At 45.1% G+C, this 19,174-nt stretch overlaps 2 protein-coding genes and 1 long non-coding RNA gene across 3 annotated transcripts in view; 2 read left to right on the forward strand and 1 right to left on the reverse strand.

Annotated features, from left to right (window-relative positions):
* Trim44 (tripartite motif containing 44) overlaps positions 1-1,178 on the reverse strand; it is a 108,665-nt gene extending 107,487 nt beyond the window's left edge. Inside the window, 2 exon segments of the mRNA XM_037205042.1 lie at positions 387-1,042; positions 1,045-1,178. Of these exon segments, the coding sequence (XP_037060937.1) occupies positions 387-1,042; positions 1,045-1,081 (693 nt within the window). The 5' untranslated portion in view covers positions 1,082-1,178.
* Positions 1,179-3,190: 2,012 nt separating this feature from the next.
* Positions 3,191-6,282, forward strand: LOC119087867. The gene is made up of 2 exons (XR_005091363.1): positions 3,191-3,419; positions 4,634-6,282. It is a non-coding gene; the product is annotated as an uncharacterized LOC119087867 (long non-coding RNA).
* Positions 6,283-18,131: 11,849 nt separating this feature from the next.
* LOC114710758 (60S ribosomal protein L15-like) lies at positions 18,132-18,821 on the forward strand. The gene has a single exon (XM_037204393.1). It carries the CDS (start codon positions 18,161-18,163, stop codon positions 18,716-18,718), a length of 558 nt encoding a protein of 185 aa, XP_037060288.1. The 5' UTR covers positions 18,132-18,160; the 3' UTR covers positions 18,719-18,821.
* Positions 18,822-19,174: the final 353 nt, after the last annotated feature.

Below are 19,174 nucleotides of genomic sequence, written 5' to 3' on the forward strand. Positions count from 1 at the left end.
ACATTTTCAGGTGGGCAGAGTTGCCATAACAAGAGCCCTAAGTCAAAACACGGATCCTAACAATGGCGACAATGTGAAAATTGGCCTAAATGGCGTCAAAATTCTCAAGGAATGCTCTATCTGGGATCCAGGTAGAAGTGACTTGCAAATTTTTAGAAATTTGACCCAAGGTTTTCCGTGTACTTGTATTTTCTCAGATAAGCATCGACAACTTGACAATTTCAACCAAAATGGTAGGAGTAGGCACTGCTTCCCAACCAAGTGGCTCGTTTTGTTTTGTTTTGAGAAGAGAGACATGAAAACGAACGTGGTCACAGCTACGCTATCTGGGTTGAAGCTGGGGGTTCTGGCCCCCTTAGACATATGTTCTGAACGCCCATACTCACTCTCAGTTCTTCGAAGGCCTCATCTAGCGTGGACAGCTGGTGGCCCCGGTGAGCCCCAATGACTGGGCACAGGACACAGATGAGCTGCCTATCTTGCTGGCAGTAGGTGCTCAGATCCAGCCCATGGTCCGGACACTTCCTCTTGGCCACTCTCTCCGCCTCCATCTCTATTTCGGGGTCAAACTCGCTTTCTGCCTCAGTTTCTCCTTCTGCCTCGGATTCTCCTTCTTGGTTGTCTTCCTCCGCCTCGCTCTCCTGGTCATCCTCCATCTCTTCCTCGCTGTCTTCTTCGCTCTCCTCCTCGCTCTCGTCCTCGCTGTCTTCCTCGGTCTCGCTCTCCTCCTCTTCCGACTCACCGCTGTCCTCCTCCTCCTCTGACTCGCTCTCTTCTTCGCCCACCTCGCTCTCTACCTCTCCCTCTCCCTCGGGCTCCCCTTTGGCCTCGACGGCGTCTTCGGGGGCCGCGCCGTCGTCCTCGCGGGCGGCCGCCGGGGCCCAGGCCGGGGCGCCATGGACGTACTCGGCCAGGCGGTGGCTGAGGAACTTCTGGCGGTGCGCGTCGGCGTGGCGGCGGCAGTAGCAGAAGCCGCAGTCGCGGCACACCTCCTCCGCCCCGGGCGCCTCGTCGGGCTCGCACTCGTCACACGTGCCGTCGGAGGCAGCTCCTCGCAGGCCGCGCCCACTCCGGAGGCCATGTGGCTGCAGGGACGCGGCCGAGGCCTAGCGGCTGACGTGCTCTCCGCCTTCACCGCGGAGCCTCCTCACGCAGGCCCGCCTCCCCCGGGGGACTGACCGCCCGCCCGGCCGCCGGCCGCCCGCCCCGCTCGGCAGCCCCGAGCCGCGCCGCGCCGCGCCGCGCCGCCTCCGGACAGCTGAGGCCTTGGGGCCGGCCCGCCAGCCGACAGCGCTGGGCCCGGCGCCCGCTCGGCCTCTCCGCTGTGCGCCGCGCTGCGCCTCGTCCCTCTCGCGCCACTTCCGGCTGGGCGGCCCGCGCCCCGTCGGCCCCCGCGCCCCGGTCGGCCCCCCGCGCCGCGCAGCTCAGCCTCCGTTGCCCGGCAAGATCGCGGCCGCCGCGGGCCCGCGCCGCCCCGGTTCCACTTGCCCCTCGCCGTCAGCGGCCTCCTTTCACTTCCTGAGTCACTTAAAGCGGCAAGAGCCCTTTTCGGCGTTTTCCCGCGGGGCCGAGCATCTCCCCCCCCCCCCCCCCCGGAAGGAGAAGCTCCACCGCGGTCTCTCCCTCACTGAGCAGAAGGCGATGGGCCCCGCCTTCCCCACGCCCTCCCTGGAGGTGTCAACCTGCCCGAAAACCACTAGCCTGAGGTCCCTGCGGACTTAGGTCACTCTCGTGTCAACCTGTCCCCGCCCCCATTTCAGTCCTAGGATTCTGCAAGGGGCTAAGGCCCAAGGCTGTTTACCAGGCTGAGCCTGCTCTCCGGGGATTTCTACAAGGATCCCCACCACCACCAAAAGGGCTGTGTTTCTTCTACTAGGCTCCGGGAGCCTCCGAGTCAGGCTGAGCAAACAGGCAACATTTTCCATCCAAAGCGACACCATGCATCGTGTTGTTTGCAGAGTCTATTTGCATTCCAGTCTCCTAGGGACTCACAATCGCTGGGTGGTAGCTGTGTCAGGAGAAGGGAGGTGCAGGGAGACCGTATTTATGAAGTGAGATTCCAGCCCCCAGTTACTAAGGGGTTGGTTCCCCCTGGATTCAAATCCGGCTCCAAGAAAATGGAAAGGAGCTGATACCCGTTAAGCAAAATGCCCTAGACTCTGCTGGATCTTTAGGTGGTGTTTTCAAGACTTGTTTTAGAACGTTATTCACAAAAATCCCTAAATCCTAAGGTCACCACTTAGTTTTGTAAGCATGAACAAATTTATTCACCTTTCTGTTTTTCTGCTTTAAAACGAAACAAACAAAAAAAAATGTGTAAAGTAGAAATAATGATAATATCTACTTCATGGGGATGTGTGGATTAAATGTAAAGGAGTTTGCACTGTGGTGATCACTAAGATTTAATTATTATTTTTAGCACAAATTGTAGTTAGTGCCCGACAATGACCCTTTGAAGATCATTCTGTATCTTAGGCATGTAAGACATTTTTGGCGGGCTGCTGGCAATGTAGACTTCCCCATCTCTACCCTCTGTTTGTCTCTCCAGTAACAGAATATATATATATGTTTGAGAGAGGAAAAGGGACATTTTGATCTAGTGAGGCAAAGAAGTGGGTTAGAAGAATGGAAGGTAAGTGGGCATGTGATGCACGCTTTTAATCCCAGCACTTGGGAGGCAGAGACCAGCGAATCTCTGAGTTTGGGGCTAGCATTGAGGCTAGCACCGTCTACCTGGGGGGAGGGGAAGTTCCAGGACAGCCAGGGCTACATAGAGCCTATCTTTTAAAGGAGAGGGGGCAGGGAGCGAAGGAAGGAGAAGGAGGTAGGTGGCCTCTTGTTTTCTTTAGATAGGAATGCTGGGATTTCCAGATCTCCACAAAAACATCAAGGGATGTAGATTAATAAAAATTTTAAATAATGTTTGATGTCCCTTAAGATAGCGTATGTTTAGTCTCTGTGCAGCTGTTGTTAAATATATATTTTTAGAAGGTTTGGAGATATGTGTGTGTGTGTGTGTGTGTGTGTGTGTGTGTGTGTGTGTTTCCAGACAGGGTTTCTCTGTGTAGTTTTGGTGCCTGTCCTGGATCTCACTTGGTAGCCCAGGCTGGCCTTGAACTCACAGAGATCTGCCTGGCTCTGCCTCCTGAGTGCTGGGATTAAAGGCATGCACCACCGTCGCCCGGCTTTGGAGACTTTGTTTTTGTTTGTTTGTTTTTAAACCTCAGAACAATTCTATAGAATGCTGGGGAAAAAATAGGTTTGTTTTGTTCCAATTAAATTCTGTGCACATTTTTGTTTTCCTTCAGTTCATTTCTCTGGAAATTACTTCTATGTTTTCATTCAAAACAAAGATTGATACACCGCTCTGGAGAAAGAAATTGGCCAATGCCAACTCAAGCTTCAGCATCAGTAATTCTGTGAGTAGTGTTTGTTGCTCGGTTCTTTCTGTTTCCCTCCCCCAGATGAAAATAAAACTGTTTAGGCTTTAGTAACCCAATGGCATGGTTATTACAAAATCTTTGAAATGAAAATACCTTATAAAAAGTATTTTTGACTGTGCATTGTGGCATACACCTTTGGTTCCAGCTGCCTGGAAGGCTGAGGCAGGAGAACTGTGTATTTGAGTCCCACCTAGACAACTTAATAAGACACTGTCTCAAAACAAAATTAAGAAAAATTGTAGGAGGTATAGCTCAGTGGTAGAGTACTTATTTAGCACATAAGAGGCCCGGGGTTCAATACTTGGTACCACAGCCCCCTGGCAAAAGGACATTTATAGATCCTAGAGTTTTTAACAGGAGGAAGTGACAACATGTTGTTATCATTATTGTCCTTGGTTCTTTTTAATTTCAACCTAACAAAACACGATGCTGTGAAATCCAATATGTGATACTTCACAATCTGTCTTTGAGCCTTCTGTGGAGAGAGACTTACAAGAAGAGTAAATGAAGTATTAAAAAGGGACTTCGTAAAGTTCTGGTGACCTAGTTAGTGGATTTGGTCAGATGCGCTTCTCTGCTTCTCTCCAGTGAAAGCAGAACCAGCCAGTTCTCCAAGCTTAGTAGTCTTCGGGAACATCTAGAGATAGCCTTGACATACTAACCTATTACTTCATGGAAAATTACCTTAAAATGTAGAACCTTGAGATAACAAACATCTGTTGTCTCGCTTAATTTCCATGAGTCATGAATCCTGGAGTGGCTTAACAGTGAGTGGATCAGGCTTAGAAATGTAAGCAAGGATATTGTCAGTACTACAGGCGTTTAAAGGCTAATCTGCAAATGTCATATTTGCTTGCAAGTGAGCTCGCTCACATAGCCATTGAAAGGAGGCTGCACTACTTTTTATAGGACTGTTTGACTGTCCTATTAAGAAAGCTGAATTTCCCCCAAAGCAAGAGAGAACATGGTGGAAGACATAATATCTTTTATAACCTAAGGCATCTATTGTTATTTCCAACATAGCCTGTTGGTCATAGAGATACTATTGTGCTGTCCAGCGTGGAAGATACTGACCAAGGGCATAAAGATTTGAGTTTTGGGAGCTTCTTGGCAGCAACCGTAGTCTGCCTTTTGGTCTCCAGTGATCTGTCTATCCCCCATAGGTAAACTGTTCTCACTTTGTTCCATAGTAGATGTCTCTTCCCATGATACCATCACTCCAGAGTCATGTCGTCTAAACTGACTGCAGATGTATATAAGTCTCCCAGGCATAATGTTTTAAATTAAGCTTCTCAAGTATAGCTCTGTCCATCTTAACACCAGTGTTTCCTGGACCCCCAGATACATTTGCAGGATTGGCTCAATAGAATTGGAACAGACAGTCTGTTCCAACAGAAGAGAGGAAGCTCTGGGTGGCTACTGGTCCATCAGGATCCTTAAGCCCAGTTGCATACATCTTGGAATTTCTTTGGTTAGGGCTTTCAGGCCTATTCCTGTGTGGGAAGAACTTTCCACAGTTCTTGAGTTCGCCTGTTGGACTCTTAATTCTTTTCCCATTTAAAGTAATATATGTTTAAAAGGCTGGAGAGATAGCTCTGTGATTAAGAGCACTGGCTACTCTTCCAGAGGTCCTGAGTTCGGTTCCTAGCAACCACATGGTAGCTCACAACCATCTCTAGTGAGATCTGATGGCATAATGGTGTACATGCATCTAGAGCACTCATATACATAAAATAAATTAATTAACTTTGGAAAAAGTAATATATGTTTGAAACTGTATAGTATTGTCACTTTGATTTCTAACAATAGAATCTAGGAGCTCTAAATTCCACTTTAAGTTTTACTCTCTCTATACTTGCTTGTATAAAGACTTAAAAGTAAGTCTCCTATAAATATAATTCAGTTTATTCTGTTACACAGAATCCATACCTACAAATCTTTTCAAAACAAATCCATGTCTCCTGAAACTGTCCCTCTACTGAAGCTGCAGAGGCACACACCCTGGGGCATCTTTGAATCCTATTTTTGTCGGAGTGACTCTCTGAATCCCCGCTATGGACAGTTTTGAGTTCTAAATAAAGGATTGTTCAGCCATACCCTCACCCCTCAGTGATGCTTGCAACATCATCCTGGACTTTATCTTTGTCTGGAAGCCATGTCTTTATTTTAGCATTATTTGCCACCCTTAACTGGAGATTTTCAAACTAGGTACTTTTTTTTGAAGAGTTCTTCCTTCGGATGAGCTCTTCCTTTTCACAGTTGTGAAGATATCAGGCAGTACCATCAACACTACACCGGGAAATGACTTTGGCTACAACAGCCAATCGATTAGGCACACTTTCTATTTTCCACATCTCTGTAGGTGACAGTGTCACCAAACTCCTGTCTCTATATAACAAACACCACTCCTAGTTTCCAATAGCATCTTCTCTTTAAGCTCTCTCCTGTAGCTATCTCAAAGACCATTTGGATCTGACCAGCAGTTTCTTCAACGTTCCAGTTTTTTACTAATATTCACCTCAATGTCCTGCTAGCTTCTTCCTGTTGCCCAAGTTCAAAGCCATTCCAATTTTAGAGTTTTATTACAGAAGAGCATCGCTGAAATAAAATCTGTACTCATGATCTATTGCTGCATAACAGTTCCTTCAAAACTTTGAATCTTCCTCAGGCTGCTCGGCTCCTTGGCACTGGCCTTGTCTTCTCACAGGGGTTAACAACAGCTGTATAGCATCTATCTCAAGATGCTCAGCAGGCAGATGTGGAGGACAGGGTACTTGGCAGCTTCGTCTCTTGCAAATTCATGTGAGAGTCTCAGAAATAAATGATACATTTCTAAATAGCAAGTGTGTGTTATTATGTGACTCTTAGGTCTTAAGCCTTTAAACATTTTGTTCCTGGGGCTCTTCCTCTGACTCCCTATGTCTCTCTGGTCCTGGGGACCTCCATTAAAATAATTCAGACAAAACGCTAGGTGGAGTTTATTACAGAGAAAAGTAGAGCCCTCTCAAGGGGTGAGAATGGACAGTGGCCAAAGGGACCATTGCAGGGCAATACACACTCACTCGTAAGGGGTGACAGTTGGGAAAAAGCCAAAGAGAACATTATGCTCATCTACATTTTTGGCAGTTTTTAGCCTATTTCTGAAGTCTCTCGAACAGACAACTTTTCCTGTGGTGTGGGTTTCCTATCCAGGTGATTGACAGGTCCACTTGGATTGATTCTTAAAGGAGGAAAACAATGGTAACTCCCAGAAAGCCTGCTGCTAAACAGGAATTTCACAGAATTTGGTTATCTATTAATGACCTCCCAAGAAGTTTAGAATACCAGGTCTCTAACTAGAGCCGGATACGGCTTGGATCTAATTCTTTTGACCTGTAATCAGTCTCACAGTTTGGGTTCTTTGTTTTACAAGCTGCTTATTTTGAGGTAGAGGTCCATCCATCTAAACCTGCTAATATTTAGCTGCCTGACAATGTGAACTCCATACAAATGAGGAAACTTAAATTCTGGGAAGAAAACAAAACATTCACACACACTCACACACAGCACTCGAACAACAGCAACAAGAACTTCATAAAGGTTACCCTGCCAGAGGGTAGCTGAGCTGAGATCCTGGCTGCTCCTGGTAGTTTTACCCACCTCCATTCCCACCCCTCAGCTGTGGTGGCAGTGTGTGTCCTCTTCACTGCTCCAATAAGAAGAGTGAAGGTTAGTGTGACTCATAATGTGGCACGATTAGTTTTAGAAAAGCCTCTAGATGTTTAAAAAGAGAACAAGATGAACTTCATAGTCCACTCCTGCTGAGATGGTGGATGGGCCCCCTTCAGCTGGTCCCATTTTTATGTAATTAGACGGTTATCTCAGTGCCTGATTTCATTTTCTCCAACAAGCCCCTGAGATCACCTAAATCTCATCTCTTCCTGTTATCATATTAGCTACTATCTTATCCTATTATGTCAGGACAGTGAAATATGATACCTCCCAGCTCATCCCAGTCCCCCAAAAATACAAAGAATGAAGGTTTTGGGGCTGGGCCTGACTCTGCTTCTCAAACGGCTGTTGAAGATGGATATACAGAATAATGAGTTGCTTGGCACAACAATTTTCTGAACATTTCATTTTGTTCAGTGCTCACACATGAATGGTTGAACAGTTCGCTGCTGCTGCTGCTTCGTGTAATACTATGAACACTTCCACCTTAAAAGCAAATATCTGCAAAAATAATCCCAGATAAACCCTGATCAAGATATTTCATGACATTCATTTAGTATGTTATTTGCTAAAGATACCTCATTTTCCTAATCATCATTCCATTCACCTCAAGAATTCAAAACATTCCCATGACGCTTGTTTCCCCATTGTTCTCAGATGCGTTCTATAAATTACTTCCTAGTGAATGCCTCCATTTTGCTAGTGTGGAAGCTGCAGGCCGGGGAATTATATGAAAGAGCATCCAGTCAATTGTGAGTTAATCTCTGACTTCCTCCCTGGTCTCAAGCCAGCTCCCTAAACCCAGGCTGATGCTAATTCTTTTTGTCAAACTGATGTTTTCAAGCCCCTCTTCTTGGAAATGCTTTCCTAGGGGGTGGTCTTGGCTTTTATCTGCATGGACTGCAAAGGAAGACAGACACTTAATCATCTGTGAGATCAGCACTCTGGGAATGGGGGGTAGGGAATCCTTAAATTTGCCTTCCATTTCTCTACTTGGGAAAGCAGTCACCTCTGGACTGGAACTAATTAAAGACTTTGTATTTCAGAGGTTGGTGCACTTCCCTTGTAAATCAAGAATTATGAGGGCAAATCTCCCTGAGGCATGTTCTCTCTGTTTATTTATTTATTTTGGAACCTGAGTACAGGTAGACGAGTTAGTTATATGACTCAGATCCTAATCTGCCCTCAGTTTGTGCAAGACATCTTTCTTATTTCATTCAATTTTAATTTAACTTTATTTCTTCTTTATCTTCAAATTCTATCTGTATTCCCCCAAGTTTTCCCCAAAAGGTTTCCACAAAACTCTCTTCAGTGAGTTTGATTAATGTCATTGTGTGTGTATGTATCTTTTAAAAAATGTATTGCTTTGTTTAACGTATGTATTAAATTTTACATAAACCTAGAACTAAAGAATTCTTTGTCTCATTATTTTACACAGTGCTGTGTCATTAAAAATCTCTAATACAGCAGGGCGGTCGTGGCGCACGCCTTTAATCCCAGCACTCGGAGCAGAGCAGCGATCTCTGTGAGTCAAGCAGCTGGTACCAATGAGTCAGAAAGCGCAAAGCTACACAGAGAAACCTGTCTCGAAAAAAAAAAAAAAAAAAAAAAAAAAATCTAATACATGGGCGGACTTATCTGTGAGAGCACCTGCTGCTCTTTCAGAAGACCCCATTTCACTTTCCAGCACCCACCTCGGGCAGCTCACAACACCTGTAGCCCCAGTTCCAGTGGCTCTGACTCCATTTCTGGTCTCCACAGGGATCTGCACACATGGTGTTCCTACATACACTCAGACCAAACGCATACACATAAAATTATATATTTAGTTGTTGTTGTTGTTGTTGTTTTGACTACTAGGTCTGTCTCTGTAGTTCTGGCTCTCCTGGAGCTCACTGTGTGGGCCAAGCTGAACTGACTCATAGAGACTCTCCTGCTTCTGACTCCTGAGTTCTGAGATTAAAGGTTTGTGTCACTATCCCCAGCTTGCTCTCTCTGTCTCTGTCTCTGTCTCTCTGTCTCTCTGTCTCTCTGTCTCTCTGTCTCTCTCTCTCTCTCTCTCTTGTGTCTCTGTTGTGTGTGTGTGTGTGTGTGTGTGTGTGTGTGTGTGTTGATCTTGAATATTGGGCTGGAGAGAAGCTTAGGAGTGAGAGTCCTTGCTGCTCCTTTAGAAGATCAGAGTTTGGTGGTTCTTAGCACACTCATCCAGTGGCTCCCAACCACCTGAAACTCCAGCTCCTAGCAATCTGACACTTTCTTCTGGCATCCACATGCATTTACACACACACACACACACACACACACACACACATGCACACACACACACACACACACGCACACACGCACATACAAATAAAATAAATATTTAAAATCTATTCCTTGACAATATTTGGCATTATAGCTAACTTTGTAATTTTTGTTAATCTCATGAAAACTCATGATAATACTATTTTTAAGTGTCTTAGTTTTTAAAGAAAGATTAATAGTTCTTTGTGTGCATAGACTGTTCATAACTTTTAAATTTTTATTTCATTTTCTGCTCTTTTTTTTTTTTTTTTTGGATGATTTCCTTGAACTTTCTAGACAATAACTCTGGTCTATTTAAATGCTGAAAACATCATCTTCTGGTCTGCCACCTGTCCATTAACATTGTTAATAAGAGTGTCCATTCTGAAAAGAGCTTATGTATTAATATAGTCAAATCCATTTGTGTTTAAGAAGTCTTTCTTTGCTCCAAGATCATAAATACATAGATTGTTGTAGTAAAAGACAGCTTTTGACTCAGAAGAAATGAGATGGCTCATTCTCAGTAAAACATGTGACCCTAGTCCAGGGATGCAGACTCAGATGGCCCCACAGAACGTGTTCCAACATGGAAGTGCTTACATGGATTTTTATAGTCATATGAATTAAAAGGGTCATAAATAAGGCATTTTATGAACATACTGGTAGGAACATCAGGAAGTCTAGTTCCATCAAGCTAGGGCCTCTCTGCTCAGCCTCAGATGCTGTCTGTTGGCTTCTTCTTAGCTCTGGAGTTAATGGAAGCTAGTGGTCTGATAACTTAATACCTTCCAAATGTTTTATCTGACAGCCAAAGGTTGTTTATTAGGACATACAAATGGGAAATGAATGAATGAATTATTAAAGAAATTAAGATAGCCCAAGTTAATTTTGACTCTGATTCTGCAACATTCCACTTCACTATGATTACTATTTTAAGCAGTCAATCAGTCGTGTAGATCTTTAGCATGGAGCATGGCTTTTTTTCCCCCTGGAAACTTTCATTCACATCTCCAACATTTTTTTTCTTTACTTTCACAGTAAAGTCCATCTTCAGGTCACTTTTATCATGGTTGCATGGTTTAGAGTAGGAATCTGTATGTTCCTTGTAGAATGAAACGGCTTTTTAACAGCCTGCTTTAATTTTTTAATAGTAACTATTAATATAGAAACTTGTCTGATAGGAGGGACCACAACGGCATAATTAAGGGAAAAAGTGAGAGGGGGCTGTCCGATAACTATTTCCCTCTCTTATGCTCCCTAAATGTGTTATGTCTTTAAAAACAAGGCAAGACCAGGAGTGCTGCTAGCACGTTCTTATGGCTAGCATCAGGGGCATTCTTCTGTTTCGGCTTGTCTCTCTGTGTTATCACAAGTAGTTTGGGTTTCATCCACAGTTACTACAGGCTCACAAGCCTCATATCCCTGTTCCAGATGGCTGAAACAAAGGAGGTTTCAGTGTTTGGTCTCTGTCCCTAGTTCCTAAAGCTGCTCCCCAATGTCTTCAGAGCAGTAAAATGCTGCCTTTTGCTATGGTGTTGAGGCTCCTTTGACTTCAAAAGCAGAGCTCAGAGGACACAATCAATCAATCAGTTAATCAAGCGATCAGTTAATCAATTAGTCAGTCTCTCTACATGGGAGAGAGACAGATCTGATCTTCTGTTTTCCTTTCACCAGTTTCTTTTTCTTTTCTAGATAGACAATAGAAACTAGCAGTTTGCTTCTCCAAACTGGGTTGCAGAAACTAAATCTATGCTCTTCCTTCTGTCTGCTTTTCTCTTTGGGGACTGTATCAAGACCTGCAAGGCTTAGGGACTGACCTAACCGGGGTGATGGGGAATGAAGGAAGGACAGACACATACGAACAAACTGGGATCAGGTGGGCCATGCACTCTGATGGAGATGTACTAGCAGCAGCCAGGAAATTCAGACTGTTTATTACACGAAGCATAAAGGAGGAGTGGGCGGGTTAGTTAATCTCAGTAAGGGACTCTGCAGGGTCAGACTTCAGTCATCCAGGGACTAGGAAGCTGTGGGTGATAGTGTCTGCATGCACACACCCACACCAGGGAAGGCCTTTCCATCCCCATGGGTCTGAGGCATTGTAGTCTTTAACATGGTCATGTTCCTGTCAACAATGCATATTCATTCAAGACTTCATCGCCTCTCCACAGGACTGACAATAATGATTTATATGATCTACCTTATCTGATAGAGCTTGTAAGAGGATCAATTCTTCAATTCTTATACCCTTTTTTTTTTTTTTTTTTTTTTTTTTTTTGAGACAGAGCTGTTTCTCTGTGTAAGCCTGGCTGTCCTAGAACTCACTTTGTAGACCAGGCTGGCCTCATACTCAGAGATCCATCTGCCTCTGCACCTCCCCATCCCCCACCCTCCATCCCCCCTCCACCGAGTGCTGGGATTAAAGGCATGCACCCCAATCACCCAGCAGATAATCAGTTCTTAAGAGGCCCCCTCTCATGTCTGGGAGGAGGGAATGCTACACAGAGATCCCAAGAAGCAACTGAATGAACAGGACTCAATGGGTTTTCTCCTCAGTCTATGAATCACAGTAACAACTGTTGGCCTTAGTCCAATCACACCTGTGCATAAGAGTCTCCAAGAAGAAAAGGATAGGGTTCAAAGAGCTTCTGCAGAGTTTCCCATGGATATTCCTGGGGAGTAGTACACCCGGAAAGGACATGGAAGCTTCTTTTCCCAGCCAGATTGCAGGGAGTCAGACTGGTCCAAGACTTTTTCTTGATGTAAGGACAAAGTAAACTTTAGTTCTGTGTTATTATTCAGGAGTGGACTTGGCAAGGCAGGTCTGAGGCTGGAGCCTGTGCCTCAAAGGAGTCAAGGTTTCAATTTCTGGGGACCCAACTCTTCTTTCTGGGCTGTGGTTATCAATCCTAAGGCAACTGTATCTAACTAAGGCATCCATGGTGGCTTGAAAGGAAATAGCCTTCAAAGGGAGTGGCACTATTAGGTGTGGCTTGTTGAAGGAAGTGTGTCACTGTGTGTGTGGGGCTTTCGGGTCTCTTTGGTTCAAGCTTCCCTCAGGGCGACTTTCAGTCAACTTCCTGTTGCCTTCTGGTCAAGATGTGGCCAACATTATGGCTGCCTGCACACTGCCATGCTCCCCGTCATGATGATAATGGACTGAAACTGTAAGTGAGCCACTTACAGTTAAATGATTTCTTTATAAGAGTTGCTGTGGTCATGGTGTCTCTTCACAGCAAGAGTAACCCTAAGACAGTATCCTGTGTTCTCTTTGCCAACATTGTCTGATTGATTTAGCTCTCTGCTGACCTTGGTGATTTCCCCTGAAAATAGTATATGGGAGGCTGTACTTCTTAATAACTTGCTTGGCATAAGGCACAGCTTGTGCAAGACCTCCCAACCCCAGCTTTTATCATCTCTACCATCTATCTTCTTTATCTTTTTCATCCCAGGCAACTCCCTCTCAGGATCCTATCACTGAAGACTGACCCACTGGTCCAGGTCACCATCTATGCCTTAGCCCATTCATCGTTTCCTTTGTCTTGGTTGGTTTGTTGTTTCATTTGATTTCTTTTTCGTGCAGGGTCATATGATGTAGCCCAAGCTAGCCTGGAACTTGAGGGGATCCCGCTGTGTTAGCCTCCTGATTATAGCCTCCTGGGATTCTAGCCATGCTGCTCTATACTTAGAACCTTTGAATTAGTATCCTTTATCATAAAACTGTAAATGTGTCTGCCTGCGTTCTGTGAACCACTCTAGCACATTAATCAAACTGACAGGAAGGTTTCGAGAAGCAGGATTTATATCCAGCAAGCCAGAAACCCAGGCAAAACAACCTGCAGCATGTGATTGGCATCTGAAGGGGGTGGTAGTCCTGGGGGCTGAGCCTAATGGAATAGGATGCTATCTTCAGGAAGGTACCAGAATTATAGTGAAGGACCCACAGCTGGTACCCACTGCAGAACTAAGGAAGCATTTTCTTGACGTGTGAAGAAAGTGCCCCGGCTCCTCAAATATACCCACCTGATGTCAGACATGATCTGGTTTGTGAAACAAGCTCAGGGAAAACTGAGTAAGGTTTTGCTCTGTGCTGCCATCAGAAAACATCTCCTGAAACTCAGTTACTGCAGCCTCATCTGCTGAACACACAGGTCACCCCATCGTCATCCCTGAACTGGGTTTCATTTGACCGCCTAACTTCCTTCCACATTATCTGTCTCTACTTCCTCAGCCCTATACCCTGGAGCTCCAGAGACCAAGCCAAAGTATGTGCTAGATCAGATAACTGCCCAGATAAGGCAATTCCCTCACTCTCTCATAACAGCCCCCATGCCAAATTTTATAATCAGTTTGAAAGTACACACACAGCACTATAGGAGTAAAACTGAAATTTTGCACTATCTACTTTAATATTTAATATACTTTATTAAATATAGTTTAAGTTAAATATTACATGAAATATTTTGAAATATTGACTTTTGTCATTGTTACCTGGGTGCTATTTATTTATTTGTGCTCAGATTGAATCCAGGGCTTTATATATGCTAATTTTGTCCTCTACCGCTGAACACTGCTCCCAGCCCCCAAATACTGATTCTTTGGCTCTGTTTTGCCTATCAGATTTTGGGAAATGATTTTATTCCAGTCGTCATTAGTGACCCCGACTCTTCAACATCGCCACAGCCACTTTTTCTTCCTTGCTAAGTAGCTTCAGCTGGCCTAAAGGCTCAAACCTCCTGCCTTAGCCTCCCCAGTGCTGGGATTAGGGGTGGAGGCCACCACACCTGGCTGAGGGCCACTTTTGGAACACTAAGTGCAATTATTCAGAGCGGATAATCGTCACGGTTTTCTACAGTGTTTGTCATAGCAAGCTTTTTGAGGGTTAAATGACAAAGCCATACAAAGAACCCTAAGTCTCTCTCTCTGTCTGTCTCTCTCTCTCTCTCTCTCCTCCTCCTCCTCCTCCTCCCCCCCCCCCGTCATTCTTGCATCTTACCTTCTTCCCCAAATGGAATTTTTTTTCATTTAAAATCAAGTTAACTAGAAAATCATCTCATAAAATGAGGTCACGTGGAAGCTGAGTTTGGCAGCTCATGATCATAATTCCAGCACTTGGGAGGATGAGATCAAGGCCAGCCTAGGCTACATTGGGAGTAGGTCCAAGCTAGCCTGAGCTACAGACTCCTGTTTGTTTTTTTGAGAATCCTGTCTCAAAAACAATATCAAAAGTAAGAGGTTTGTTGTTGTTTGCGTGTTTGTTTCATTTTAAATGAGATACTGGGGAAAATCCAACACAAGGTGAGTCTTTCTTTTTCTCCAGGGAAGAGTCTTGCATTAGGCATGGCCACTGGGAGTGGGGGAGTGTTCCCTAGGTGTGCCCTGCCTCTCCGCTTCTGCCTTCCTGCCTCTGTGGTTGCTGTTCCTCTCCTGACAGACCTGCCTCATCTCTTCCCCCAGATGCTGCCCAGCTCTGTGCTCCATGGTGCCTGCTATTGTGGTCAGTTTTCGGAAAGCTGTTCATGTGTCTTCACCTCTGTGCCTCCAGGAGAAAGGACGAGGGGTTAAGCCGGCACCCTCGGCACCAATGACCATGTCTTATACCTGCCTCTTTCTGAAACTCTGGAGTGGTGTGCGTAGAGCGCAGCATGAGTGACCGGGTCAGGACACCCTGAGTTAGCAATGGGGCCTGTGGCCCCTTCTGTCAGGACACTAGGTCTGGATCAGAAGAGCCCAGGCAAGCTGTCATTCACAGTCATTGCACAGAGTGACAGGCAGAGGAGGCTTAGGTTGCTAGTCTCTAGATACTCCTAACGGTGTTTTGCCTTCATTGGTCCAATGTCCTTCCTGCTTGTCCCTTCTTTCCTATCCCCACCCCGCAGCCTTACTCAGCAAGACTGTACAAAGTTTCTAAACCAGAGTTCAAGTCTCCTCCTTTACCTCACAAGCAGTGTAAGGATGACAAGAGCCCAGGAATCCTGATGCAGGGTAAGAAAACGGTGTGGGGGAGGGATGAGAAGTGCCACGAATATAACTCTTCTGAGAGATGAAAAACTCAAGGCGTTTTATGTTTCACTCTGTAGAAAGCGTCCTAGTGACTCACAGCAAATGTTCAGTAACGAAAAACTCTTTGAAGATTCCAAACAGATCTACTCTGGCTTAATCCTGAAATCTATATCCACCCTAAGGCAGCGTTAAGACACGATGAGAGTCGGGCTGAATGGAATCACTGCATCACCCAAGAAAGACAAACCTCATCTGTTGGGAAGATGCCGCGGAGAGTCAGTGAGGCTGTTGATCATGGTGCTTAATGCGCATACGTTTCAGAGTCTAGCATATTGGGATGGGAATCCAGGTCCACTGCTACTTAGCCAACAGACTCTAAACTCATTATTTAACTCATCAGTTAGCCTTGAACTCCCAGTCCTCCTCCAACAGCCTCCCAAATGCTGGGGCTACAAGCATGTTTTCCCTTCACCCCGATTCCATTATTTAAAATGTTAAATGTCTGTTATCTGTAAAATTCAGGAGCACAGCAAACCTGAGGTAATATATTTAGGATTGTGCTAAGCACATAATAAGCAATCATTTAATGGGAGGCATTACTTTATGCATATTAACAGAAGTTAAAAGAGCACCCATTGTATACAATGAAACAATTATGCCAGAGGACAGAAAATGCAGAAATATGAGTTTTCATTATTATTATTATTTTATTATTATTATTTTAGCAGAGTCTCGTGTAAGCCATGAGGGCTGTGACCTGACTGTGTAGTCAAGGTTGTCCTTAAACATCTGATCGTTTTGCTTCCTCCTAAGTGCTAGGTTTATGTGGTCCTGTGGATCAAATCCAGGGCTTCATACATGCTGGCAAATACTACATTGACTGAGCTACATTCTCCATCCTGTTTTTGTTTTTTGAAATAGGGTTTCATATAGCCCAGGCTAGTCTTAAACTCATTGTTTAGCTGGTGGCAACCTTAAACTGATCCCCCCCTACCTCCAACAACCAAGTAACTGTGCCACCACACTTTCTTTTTAAGTATTTCTTTCTTTCTTTGGTTTGGGTTTTATTTTATTGATTTATTTTGTTTCTTTGAGACAGAGTTTCTCTGTGTAACAGCCCTAGCTGTCCTAGAACTTACTTTGTAGACTAGGCTTGTCTTGAACTCACCGAGATCTGCCTGCCTCTGCCTTCCAAGTGCTGGATTAAAGATGTGTGCCACCACTGCCTAGCTGTGTTTTTACTTTTTTTTTTTTTTTTTTTTTTTAAAAGATAAAGGCATTCTTGAGCTAGATGTGATGACCCATATCCATTAAGTGCAGCATTTGGGAAGTGGAATGTGGATGGACAGCTTGGGCTACCTATTAAGTTCAGTACCAATATGAGCCACAGGAGATCCTATCTCAAAAGCAAAAATAAGTAAAACTACCAGAAGACAAGTGAAAGCTTAAGAAACCAGAGTTCTCGCCAAGCTTTCACCTCTACTAAACTTGGATGTTCTGAGCATCCAATTTCACTGGCAGTCTGAAAAGAGAGGAGCAGAGGGCTTCCCCTTCACCTATTTCTATGCCACAGGCCTCCAAAGTCTCATGATTTAAAACAATAACTAAGGTTTTCTTGGGGTCTTGTGACCCAACAGGACTCAGCTGAGCTGTTCTGCTCCATGTGGTGTTGTTTGAGGCCACTCATGCAGCCACATGCAGCCAGATGCTCAGCTGGGGCTGGAACACCCAAGATCGGGTCCCTCCCATGCTGGCGGCTGTTTGGCGGCCTCGGTTCTCTTCTGTGTTCACTCTCATTTTCTGGGGCCATTTTCCCTCTGCACATCCCCTCCGGTAAGATAACCTCTTTGTGTGGACTCTGGATTCCCAGAAAACAGAAATGGAAGCTTCAAAGCTCCTTAAAGCCTAGGCCAGATGTCACACATATTTTCACTATGGAAGGATGTCAAGGCAAGGAGAGGGCAGCCAAGGTTCAAGAAGAGAAGACAGCCTCTTCCAGAATCTGCTCAATGTTACTCGGTAGAAGGGCATGTGTGGTTGGAGGGAAACAGTTACCATGCTCCACATGTGGGAAGGTTCATTTTCACTGTCAACTTGACTGGATTTAACATCTTTAGGCTTGGTGATGCAGACCTCTGGGTGAGGGTATTTCCAAAGAAGATCAGATGATGGAGAAAGACTCACCTTGAATGTGGGTGGGACTGTCACGTGGGCTGTGCCCTCAAGTGGAATGAAATTAGGATAGGTGGAAGCTAAGTGGTAGGCTTCCCATTAATCTACGTCCTGGTCTCCTGTGTTGTGAGCAGCCCTGCTCTGTCATGCCCTCGCTGGTGTGAGGAACCAAACTGTAGCTGGAGAGCTTCTCTCCAGGTCCCACCAAGCCCCCACAGTCCCACAACCCACGTATAAAATAATCACTAAGATGCTTATATTACTTATAAACTGTATGGCCAATGCAGGCTTCTTGTTATCTACTTCTTCTATCTCAAATTAACCCATTTCTATTAATCTATAAGTTGCCACGTGGCTCGTGGCTTACTGGTACCTTACATCTTGCTTGTCATGGCGGCGGCTGGCAGGTCTCTCCCTCTGCCTTCCTGTTCCCTCGAAAAGGGGAAATATGGTGATATTTTATTTGTACTGAAATGTGATTTTAACTGTATGTTAATAAATAAAGTTGCCCCTTTCCTCTGGCGGCAGCCATCAGGTGAGCCAAGATGGGTGCATACAAATACCTGCAGGAGCTATGGAGGAAGAAGCAGTTGGACGTGAAGCGCTTTCTCCTGAGGGTCCGCTGCTGGCAGTACCGCCAGCTCTCGGGGCTGCATAGGGCTCCCCGCCCCACCCGGCCTGACAAAGCACGGAGGCTGGGATACAAGGCCAAGCAAGGTTATGTCATAAACAGGATTCGTGTCCGCTGTGGTGGCCGCAAACGCCCAGTTCCTAAGGGTGCAACTTACGGCAAGCCTGTCCATCATGGTGTTAACCAGCTAAAGTTTGCCCAAAGCCTTCAGTCTGTTGCTGAGGAGAGAGCTGGACGCCATTGTGAGGCTTTGAGAGTCCTGAATTCTTACTGGGTCGGCGAAGATTCCACATATAAACTTTTTGAGGTTATCCTCATTGATCCATTCCATAAAGCTATCAGAAGAAACCCTGACACCCAATGGATCACCAAACCAGTCCACAAGCACAGAGAGATGCGCGGGCTGACATCTGCTGGCCGCAAGAGCCAGTGGCCTTGGAAAGGGCCACAAGTTCCACCACACTATTGGTGACTCTTGCCGTGCAGCCTGGAGAAGGCACAATACTCTGCAGCTCCACTATTACCGCTAATACACGTAATGTTTGTAAAATTCATACCCAATAAACAATTTAGGACCATCAAAAATAAATAAATAAATAAATAAATAAATAAATAAATAAATAAATAAATAAATAAATAAAGTTGCCTGGAGGTCAGAGCTAATGCAAGCCATAGCAGAAGTCTGGCAGTGCTAGCACACACCCTTAATCCTGGTCACATGACAGGCAGATCTCGCGTGTTCAAGGATACCACCAGCATGGAGACACATGCCTTTAATCTCAATACCAACCATAGAAGACCTGGAGGTCTGTATAGATGGGCAATGAAGAGGAGGTCATGTGGTTGGGTTTACAACCAATGAGAAGGCAGAATAGAAAGTCAATGAAAAGGACAAACACACAGGAAGTAGGTCTCTTGCGGAGAGGTA

Source organism: Peromyscus leucopus, chromosome 4 (genome assembly GCF_004664715.2).
Source record: "Peromyscus leucopus breed LL Stock chromosome 4, UCI_PerLeu_2.1, whole genome shotgun sequence".
Lineage (NCBI taxonomy): Eukaryota > Metazoa > Chordata > Mammalia > Rodentia > Cricetidae > Peromyscus > Peromyscus leucopus.